The sequence below is a fragment of the Molothrus ater genome, chromosome 31 (genome assembly GCF_012460135.2).
Source record: "Molothrus ater isolate BHLD 08-10-18 breed brown headed cowbird chromosome 31, BPBGC_Mater_1.1, whole genome shotgun sequence".
Taxonomy (NCBI): Eukaryota; Metazoa; Chordata; class Aves; order Passeriformes; family Icteridae; genus Molothrus; species Molothrus ater.
Window position 1 is genome coordinate 1,732,425 of NC_071658.1, and position 10,039 is coordinate 1,742,463.

General features: G+C 57.0%; 1 protein-coding gene and 1 pseudogene across 3 annotated transcripts; one reads left to right on the top strand and one right to left on the bottom strand.

Annotated features, from left to right (window-relative positions):
• Positions 1-298: 298 nt before the first annotated feature.
• LOC118700578 (uncharacterized) lies at positions 299-3,162 on the bottom strand. 3 transcript variants are annotated; one of them, XR_008508990.1, is made up of 3 exons: positions 2,067-3,162; positions 1,433-1,609; positions 299-987 (listed from the first exon to the last, which is right to left on the bottom strand). XR_008508990.1 is itself a non-coding variant. In XM_054518064.1 (3 exons), the coding sequence occupies exons 1-2, from the start codon at positions 2,683-2,685 to the stop codon at positions 1,438-1,440; spliced, it is 1,149 nt and encodes a 382-aa protein (XP_054374039.1). In that variant the 5' UTR covers positions 2,686-3,162; the 3' UTR covers positions 299-987; positions 1,433-1,437. The 3 variants fall into 3 exon arrangements, 1 of the variants encoding a protein (XP_054374039.1); XM_054518064.1 differs by having other exon boundaries at positions 1,433-2,217; positions 2,317-3,162; XR_008508989.1 differs by lacking the exon at positions 1,433-1,609.
• A 2,078-nt stretch (positions 3,163-5,240) lies between these two features.
• On the top strand, positions 5,241-6,967 carry LOC118700559 (zinc finger protein 501-like; annotated as a pseudogene).
• Positions 6,968-10,039: the final 3,072 nt, after the last annotated feature.

A 10,039-nucleotide genomic window follows, 5' to 3' on the forward strand; every position in this document is an offset into this window, starting at 1 on the left:
ACCGTCTGAAGGCAATGTGGGCAGCGGCCAAAACTGAAGATGATGATAAAAAAGGACCAAAACCACAACCAAGGAATACACGTGCTCTAAAAAGGTGGAACCGAGGAGGAGCCACGCTAAACAGTTCTTGGAATATGGAAACCAGTTTGGGAAAAAAGTTTTCTATGCATGAGGGTCTATGAATATGCAACAGGCTGATGGAAGGAAAAGGTATTTAAGGGATATTCCGAAGATAACAGGGTGGTCTTGGTTCAGTGCCAAGTTGCACCCAGCTGTAATAACCTTTGCTCCATGGTCATTGTCTCCTCTTGTCCTTTATTAAACTCTTTGAATTTTCACAGGAGAGTGAACGTGTTTCTCAGAGCCCCGAGCAGAGAGCTCTGCCCGGGGGCTCCGGGCAAAGGCGGCGGCGCTCGGCAGCAGCCCCAGCCTGCCCAGCCCCGGGAATTGCCCCGCACCGGGACAAAATCCTGCCCTGAAGGAGCCCTTGGAACGCCCGCCCGCGGCTCCTCCGTGCCCCAAAGCTGCCGGTGCTGCCCCGGTGCTGCCGCAGCTGCGGCTCTGGAGCAGGGAGGCTCTGCGGGACCCCGGGCTGGGCCCCCTCCCAGCCGTGCCCGCCCCGGGGCTGATGCTCGGCCCGGGCTCTCTCGCTGCTCCGGCTCCCGCACAGCCCCGCTCTGAGCGGGCACCGAGCGCCCGGCGCCGCAGGGCCCCGAGCCCCTGCCCGGCCCAGGGTCAGTGTCCATCGCTCCGGCCACTGCCCGGCCCCGGCACAACCTGCAGCTCCCAGCGCAGCTCCATCCAGCCGGGCACTGCGGGCTCCCAGCCGGGCACAACATTCCGTTCATGGCATCTCTGGTGTCTCTGCTCACACGGGCACAGCCAGCTGCTGCTGAGGCAATCCCAGCTCCCGCTGAAGGCTTCCCACACAAACTGCTGCCTTCAGCTCTCACACACCATCAAGGAATCCAAGAGCAAAGCTGAAATCTGATTAGAGAATCTTGCAAAATCACATCCCAGAACATTCTGTTATAAAATCACAAATGTTAACAGAAGCTGAGAAAGTCAACAACCTTAGAAAACAAGCTTCCAGCACTGGGACTAGAAGAGCTCAGGCAATGCATTTGATTGGAACGAGCCCTCTCTTTCTGACATGTGAGCAATGCCGTGGAATTTCCCAAACCAGGGAAATAGGGAGCCCTGGCAGCAGCAGCTTCACACACAGCAATGACACAGAACAGGGCAGGGCAAGAGGCTGACAAAATTATAACTTCTACTTGCAATTAAGAACTTTTCTTTCGAGTTCTACTATAGCCACTATTTATAGAGTCAAAAATACTAAAAATATTAGTAGTCATAAAAATAATAACTTAATAGCAATAATAGTGTCAATAGCAAAAAGAAGAATTAATAATGGTAATAAAAACCCTACCATGCTTATACTTGGTTTGCATGGCCAGGTTTTGGTAAGGGGGAGCTCGAGGAGCACCTTCTGTGAGAGGCTGCTGGAAGCAGCTGCTCCTCTGTGTCCCACAGAGTCAATTCCAGCCAGCTCCAGGATGCACCGGCCGCTGGCCAAGGCTGGGCCAGTTGGAAATGGTGGTAACACCTTTGGGGCAAGAGATTTAGGAAAATGGGTGATGGTGTAGGTGTAACTGTGAGCAGGGAAGAGCAGGGTGAGAACACGTGAGAGGAACAACTCTGCACACCCCAGGGCAGGGCAGGAGGAGGGGCAGGAGCTGCTCCAGGGGCTGGAGCTGATTGCCCTGAGATTCCCTGGGCAGCCCCTGGGGAGGCAGCTGGGCCCCTGCAGCCCATGGAGGGCCCGGAGAGCAGAGATGCACCTGCAGCACCTGGAGGAGCCCGTGCTGGAGCAGGGGGTGCCTGAGCAGGGGCTGGGACCCCATGAGAAACCTGTGCTGGAGCAGGGACCTGGCAGGGACCTGCAAAGCCGTGGAGAGAGGAGCCCACGCTGGAGCAGGGTCCTGGCAGGACTTGTGAGCCCCTGGGAGAGTGAGGCAGCTGCAGCAGTTTGTGAAGAGCTGCTGTCCGTGAGATGAACTCACCCTGCAGAAGTTCATGGAGAAGTGTCTCAGGAGGGACCCCTGGCACAGCAGGGGAACGACTCCTCTCCCCGAGCAGCAGAGAAACAACGGGTGATGAACGGAGCAGAGCCCCCAGTGCCTGTCTGCCTGCACCACTGGGGGAGGAGCAGAGCTGGGAAGGAGGGAGGAACAGGCAGAAGGTGTTTGTGAAGCTTTATTTTACTTCTCACTATCCTGCCCTGATCTGGATAGAAATAAATTCAATTAATACCTGTAATTTCAAAAATGTTTTGCTTAAGATGGCATTTGCTGAATGATCTGTCCCAGTCCTTAACTCAAGCCATGAAGCCTTCATTCTGTTTTTCCTCCAGTCCATCTCTGGAGGGGAGTGAGAGAGCAGCTTTGGTGGGTGCCTGGCATCCAGGCAGGGCCAAATGGCTACATGTTTCTCTTTTCTTTTTACTTTTTTTCCTTTCCCCTTTCCTTTTTCCTTTTTCCTTTTCCTTTCCTTTCCTTTCCTTTCCTTTCCTTTCCTTTCCTTTCCTTTCCTTTCCTTTCCTTTCCTTTCCTTTCCTTTCCTTTCCTTTCCTTTCCTTTCCTTTCCTTTCCTTTCCTTTCCTTTTTCCTTTTTCTCTCTCATTCTTTCTTTCCTGTTCTTTTGTTCTTTCCAGAGGTCACAGTGCAGAGGTTGAGTGGGGCTTTGATGGAGGGAGTGGAGGTGGCGGGGAGTAGCGGGGACAGGAGGCACAGGGCTGTGGCACAGGCACCCGAGGGGCCCGGGCAGCTGGCAGGGGCAAGGCCTGTCCCCCTGGGCCAGCAGCAGCCCCGTGCCCTGCCCAAGGCGCTGCCAGCAGGGGCTGGGCCCCAGAGGCAGGGGCAGAGCCCAGCCCCGGGGGCGGCGTTTGTGGCCCGAGCCCCGTCCAGCCCAGCCTGCCCCGAGTGCGCAGTGAGCGCTGGCACGGCTGCCCTGGACAGCGTGACCTGCTGGGGACACTGAGAGCTGCCCCGCTGTGACCCTGCCCTGGGCACTGCACAGGCACCAACCCAACCCCAGCCAGCAGCACCCCTGGGCATGGCCCAGGCACTGGAGAGCATCACAGCCAGCCCTGCTGCTGCTGGGGATGTCCCCATTCCCATTCCCATTCCCTCTCCTCATTCCATTCCCCATTCCCTGTCCCCATCCCCCATTCCCCATTCCCTGTCCCCATCCCCATTCCCCGTCCCCATTCCCTATTCCCTGTCCCCATTCCCCATTCCCATTCCTCATTCCCATTCCCTGTCCCCATTCCCATTCCCTGTCCCTGTCCCCGTTCCCATTCCTCATTCCCATTCCCTGTCCCCATTCCCCATTCCCATTCCCGGACCCCATTCCCATTCCCATTCCCTGTCCTCATTCCATTCCCCATTCCCTGTCCCCATCCCCCATTCCCCATTCCCTGTCCCCATTCCAATTCCCCATTGCCCATCTCCCATCCCCATTCCCCGTCCCCATTCCCTATTCCCTGTCCCCATTCCCCATTCCCATTCCCTGTCCCCATTCCCATTCCCTGTCCCTGTCCCCGTTCCCATTCCCATTCCTCATTCCCTGTCCCCATTCCCCATTCCCATTCCCTGTCCTCATTCCATTCCCCATTCCCTGTCCCCATCCCCCATTCCCCATTCCCTGTCCCCATCCCCATTCCCTATTCCCTGTCCCCATTCCCCATTCCCCATCTCCCATCCCCATTCCCCGTCCCCTATTCCCTGTCCCCATTCCCCATTCCCATTCCTCATTCCCATTCCCTGTCCCTGTCCCCGTTCCCATTCCCATTCGCCATTCCCATTCCCTGTCCCCATTCCCCATTCCCATTCCCGGTCCCCATTCCCATTCCCATTCCCTGTCCTCATTCCATTCCCCATTCCCCGGCCCCATCCCCCATTCCCCATTCCCTGTCCCCATCCCCATTCCCTATTCCCTGTCCCCATTCCCATTTCCCATTCCCCATCTCCCATCCCCATTCCCCGTCCCCATTCGCTATTCCCTGTCCCCATTCCCCATTCCCATTCCTCATTCCCATTCCCTGTCCCCATTCCCTGTCCCTGTCCCCGTTCCCATTCCTCATTCCCATTCCCTGTCCCCATTCCCCATTCCCATTCCCGGACCCCATTCCCATTCCCATTCCCTGTCCTCATTCCATTCCCCATTCCCTGTCCCCATCCCCCATTCCCCATTCCCTGTCCCCATCCCCATTCCCCGTCCCCATTCCCTATTCCCTATCCCCATTCCCCATTCCCCATTCCCCATTCCCTGTCCCCATTCCCATTCCCTGTCCCCTCTCCCCGGACGCCGCCGCCGCCGCCATCACTCTGGCCCCCCTCGGCCCTCACGTGACCGCGCAAATCCCACCCTGCTCCCGCCCACCAATCCCAGCGCGCGATCGCTCCTTGATTTGCATAACCTCGCCCTCAGCTTCGGCCCCGCCCCCGCCGGCTGCAGCCGCGTCCGGGCGCTGTTTGCTCCCAGTTCCCTCCCAGTGCTCCCAGTAAGAGCGGGACCGGCAGAGAGAGCGCTCCCAGTTCCCGCCTGCTGCTCTCACCATCGTTCCCAGTGCTCCCAGTAAGAGCGGGACCGGCAGGGAGAGCGCTCCCAGTTTCTGCCCGCTGCTCTCACCATCGTTCCCAGTGCTCCCAGTATCGCTCCCAGTGCCGGGCGTGGCGGGGCCGCTTTGGAACCCCCCCAGGGCAAAGCGCGGCTGCTTTTGGGTGCCGGCACTACCTGGGCCGGGCTGGGAGTGGAGGAGGAACGGGAGGGAGAGGAGGGCCAGAGGAGGAGGAAAAGGAAAGGGAAAGAGAGAGAGAGGAGCGCGAAGAAGAGGAAGAGCAGGGCCAGAGGAGGAGGAAGAGGAGCAGCGGGAGGAGGAGCCGCAGCACCAACCCCACGCGGTTCCCCTGCTCGGGCCGCGGCTGCCCCGGTTCCGCCCCCTCCGGAAGCCGCAGGTGAGCGGGGAGGGGGAGTCGCCCCAAATCCATGGCGGAGAGGGGCGATCCCGGTGCAGAGGGAGCCCCGGCAGCCTGGAGGGGTGGGGGAGGCTGGGGATGAGCGGGGTCCGGGCCCCCCGAGGCTGAAAGGGGCGCTGACTTCTCCAGCTGCACTTGGGCACTGGGACCATCAAACCCGACACGCTCAGCCCTTGTTTTGCCCCCCAAACCAGGGTTTCCCATTCCCAAACCTTGGCCAGGTGGAGGAGGAGGCTGCGAGGAGGAAGAAGATGCCCCAGGACACCCAGACAGGTGAGGAGGAAGTCAGTGCCCCTTTCCCCCTCTCTCCTGCTCCATCTCCCAGCCCAGCACGGCCCCCGGCTGCAGGACAGCCCCGCTGCTGATGCTGTCCAGCCAGGGATGCACTGGGGGGATCTCCTTCCCCTTCCCTGTGGCACGGAGGCAAATCCCATCCTCTCCTTGTCCTTCCTCCCCCAGGGAAGGAGCTGAGCATGGAGAGCAGGGAGGACAAATCCCCACAGCAGAACCTGGTGGCTGAGGCCGTTTGGAGTGGCTCCAGGGCACAGGAATCCAACGGGGAGGAAAAGTCCCCGAGATCCCACACAAGGAGGGGCTGCAAACGCAGATCACGGGGATCCGAGGAGGAAAGACCCACCTTGGGTCCAGAAGGTGACCACAGGTCGGAGTTGGGGGTCCCTGAGCAGCTTCAGGATGGGGAGAAGCCCCACAAGTGCTCAGAATGTGGGAAGAGCTTCAGGTGGAGATCATCCCTGATCAACCATTGGAGAATCCACACAGAGGAACAGCCCTATGAGTGTGGGCAGTGTGGGAAGAGCTTCAGGTGGAGCTCCCGCCTGAACTCCCACATGGGAATCCACACCAGGGGGAGGCCCTATGAGTGTGGGCAGTGTGGGAAGAGCTTCAGCCACAACTCCAACCTGATCCACCACCAGCGCGTCCACACCGGGAGAGGCCCTACGGATGTCCTGAGTGTGGGAAGAGCTTCAGAGCCAGATCCAGTCTGATTTTCCACCAGAGGAGCCACACGGGGAATGGCTCTACGAGTGTGATGAATGCAGCAAGAGGTTTCAGATCAGCTCCAATCTCCTCCATCACCAGTGCACTCACACAGAGGAGAGGCCCTTCCGCTGCCCCGACTGCGGGAAGGGCTTCAGGGACAAGTGCAGCCTCCTTAGGCACCAGCTCATCCACTCCGGGGAGAGGCCCTACAAGTGTCCCAGGTGTGGGAAGAGCTTCAAGACCAGCTATGAAGTGACTGCCCACCAGAGGAGCCACACGGGGGAATGGCCCTACCAGTGTGGGGAGTGTGGGAAGAGCTTCAGGACGAGCGCCCACCTGAGTGCCCACCAGCGCATCCACAGCGGGGAGAGGCCCTATGAGTGTGCCTGGTGTGGGAAGAGCTTCTCCCAGAGGTCAGCCTTGACCCAACACCAACGCATCCAGCTGTTGTGTTGCCTGTGTAAGTTGGACTGTTCTGTTCCCCCTATCATGCAATGGTTCTGCCCTGGTTCTCCCTTTCCTCCTTTACTGCCAGTTATCCCAACTCCTCCCCAGTTGCCTTGGAGATTAATGTACCCTTTCTCAAATCCCTCCCCGGTGCCCTGTCCATCACTCGGCGCTCCCACCCTTCTCTCTAGAACTTTCTAGAAACTTTCAGCTAGAGCGTCGAGTGATTGGCTCAGGGGCCGGGGCCCCACCCTCAAGTTATCCCCATTGGGGTTTTCCCTAAGTCAATCTTTTGTATCCCACTCCCCTCTGAAACCCTATTTGTCCAAGGACTGACTCCTCCCCTGTGTCCCTCCCTCCTTATAAGCTGTTGCAAATTCCCCCTGGCTCTCTTCGGTTGTCGGTTTCCCGTGGGACCCAATAAACCTGGATTCACCACAGCTGGAGAGCGCTCTCTTATTTCTGCTGACTGTAGCCATAAGCCAAGCCACGTCCTGCCACAAGGTAACACTGCTGTCACGGCACAGAGCGTTTGCCTTAGGTGCTGTCCCGAACCACGGAGATCGGGATAGTGCCCCCCTACTGCTAGCAGTGCTGGACAGCCAGCCGGGACGTCCGAGAAGGACAATCAATCAATCTTCCTCCAGCTGGACCGCTTCATCCAGCACTGAGGGAAGCTGTGGGAGTGCTCCCAGGGCGGGAAGAGCTTTGTGCGCTGCTCCAGCTCCACAGCTCCATCCCTCATTGGAGGATCAGCACTGGATGATCCCCAGTGACCCCATTGGGAGGAGCCCTGGTGATCCGTGGTGCTGCTGATTTGTGTTAGGAAGACACCTGGCTGGCTCCTGGCTCCCCGTGAGCACCTGGACACACCCACAGACCAACATCAGAAATCCATTGTGGAGAGCTGTCGCCCTGACTTTTAAAGATTTTTCTAAGCCTTCTGATGTTTACATTCTTGTAGCAAACTTTCTCACACACTTCCTGTAAATAACTTATTGTTTTGCATTCTTTTATGGAGGAGAAGAAATTTGATGGACTGTTGGTTTGTCCAGTGTCATTGGAGAGGTGGCACTGTCACCCTCCAATCCACTGTCACTTTTGGAAAACTATAAATGTTGGAATCTGGAAATAAACTTCCTCTTTTTCACCTTGAGAACAGTGGTTTGTGCGCTCGTGTTGTTTCATGTCCTATAGCGACATGGAGTAGATTTGTCGACTTCTGACCCCAGAAAAATCTCACTTCTTGCATCTTCCTGGTGGCATCAAGTAACACTGGATGGCCTTGGAGGTCTTCTCCAATACAAATCCATCATTTTAATTCTCTCTGCCCCACAGGCATCTTCTACAACCAAATAGGGTCAGACTGGGGCAAAACCTATGATTTTGGAGACAGTGGGGTTGGAAAGCCCTCCAAAAAAGGTTCTTCCCACCCACCCAAGCACGTGGATGCTCTTCTGGCAGGGACACATAAATCCTTTTGGTTTTGCCTTCAAACACAAAGGTTTCTGTTCATACCTTTGAAAGCCCTGAAATTGGGGTAAAAATCAAGACATTGAACTAAGGCTTGGTTGGGCACATGTGGGGACACAGCCCTGGGTGGGGACCTGAGTTGGAAGTGGCCATGGACAGGGACATGGGGGGACACAGCCATGGATGGTGACATGGGAGGACATGATCATGGATGGGGACATGAACTGGGACAGCATCAAGGCCACCACCTGTGCCACCACAGTGCCACCAGCACCTTCATCTCTGCCATAGCGCTGCCTGATGCAGTTCCTGCCACCACGTCCCCCCTGCCACCATTGTGGTGTCCCAGCCGAATGTCACCACCCACCAGAGCAGGATGGGAACCTGTTCAGCTGGTGACAAGTGGCCCAGGAGAGAGTGACAGCCACCAGGGTGTCCCAGGGCCACCGCGCTCAGGGGATCCCAACCACCCCTGGGGACAGGGCAAGGGTCAGTGTCACCCACAGGGGCCATGTGGGCCCATGCTGGGTGTCACTGGAGGCGTCCTGGTGGCAGCGTCCCCACAGGTGTGGTGACATTGTCCCCTGGTGTGTCCTGGTGGCATCATGTCCCTTACATGTTGATGACCCAAGTTACATCATCCTTGATCTCCTCCCCAGTTCTAGAATGTTCCCCACTCCCGCTTTCCTATTGGTTCCCGTTCCCTGCAGCTCCTCCCCTGAATCCCAGTTGGTTGCTGCCCTTTTGTCCCACCTTTTTTTGTCCCGCCTTTGCACCACCCTTGTTCCCTCTGCCCATTGGCCCTCAGGCCCAAAGTGCGCTGGTGTTTGCAGGGGTCCCAGGACGAGGGAAGAGACGAGAATCTTGACTCCATGTTGCAGAAGGCTGATTTATTATTGATGATATATATTATCTTAAAAGAAAATGATATATTAAAACTATACTAAAAGAATTGAAGAGAGGATTTCATCAGAAGGCAAGCAGGGAATAGAAAAGAATGATTACAAAAGCTCATGACTCTCCGAGAGTCCGAGCCAGCTGACTGTGATTGGCCATTAATTAGAAACAACCAACATGGACCAATCAAAGATTCACCTGTTGCATTCCACAGCAGCAGATAATTCTTGTTATCTTCTCAGCTTCTCAGTTTCAGAAAATATCATGGCGACACCAAAGCTCCACCTCCCTTGTCCCATATAAAACCCTGGACCCTGCTTTGTTCTTGGTTCTTGGTGCCTGGACCCTTCGGGTGTGTTGGCCCATAAAGCACCCCTGGAACTCCAAGCAGGGATCCCCTCCCGCCTGTTTTCCCCCCGAGCTGCAATCGCCATCGGCCTGGTGCTCGCTGAGCCATCCCTTTCCTAGAGGAGACGCCCTGGGGAAGGCAGTGCCTGGTGCTGGGGATGGGCACTGGGGACTGCTTTGGGCTGGGGAGACTGAACTTCCTTCCAGGGGCTTCTCTGGGCCAGGGCTTGGATTTGGCCTGGAAACAGAGGGAAGGTTCCAGGAGGTTTTTGTTCCTGCCCAGAGCCGAGGCCTTTCCTGTTCCTCATCCTGCCCTGGCAGTGAGGGCTTGGGGAGCACCAGAAAGGGGCAGAGACGCAGCTGGGACAGTGACCTGACTTGACCCCAGGGCATTCCCAGACCATGTGGAAGAAGAATCAGTCTGGAAAGAGGGGGAAGAAGCAGAAAGGGGGGGATGCTGGCAGTGATGGCATTTGTGTCCCCAGGTCACCATTGCCTGGGGTGGAGCCCTGCTCACCTGGGCACGGATGAACACCCACCTGCCCGTGGGAAGCAGGGAATGAATTCCTGGTTTTGCTTCCTTGCACAGCTTTTCCTTCCCCCATGGACCTGTCTGAGTCTGAGCCCAGGAGTTTGGGCTCTTTGTCTCTTTCACTGCCTGGATTCTCCCCCATGGGGTGCTCCCAGGAACTGGGCCTGAGGCCAGAGAAGGAGACAGGAGAGATGGAGCTGTGCACTGTGGCCATGGCAACAAGCAGGGCACCCTCAGTCCATAAATAAAATCAGGCACAGAAACGGGCAGATGGGATTTTACACCCTTCCCTGCTGCT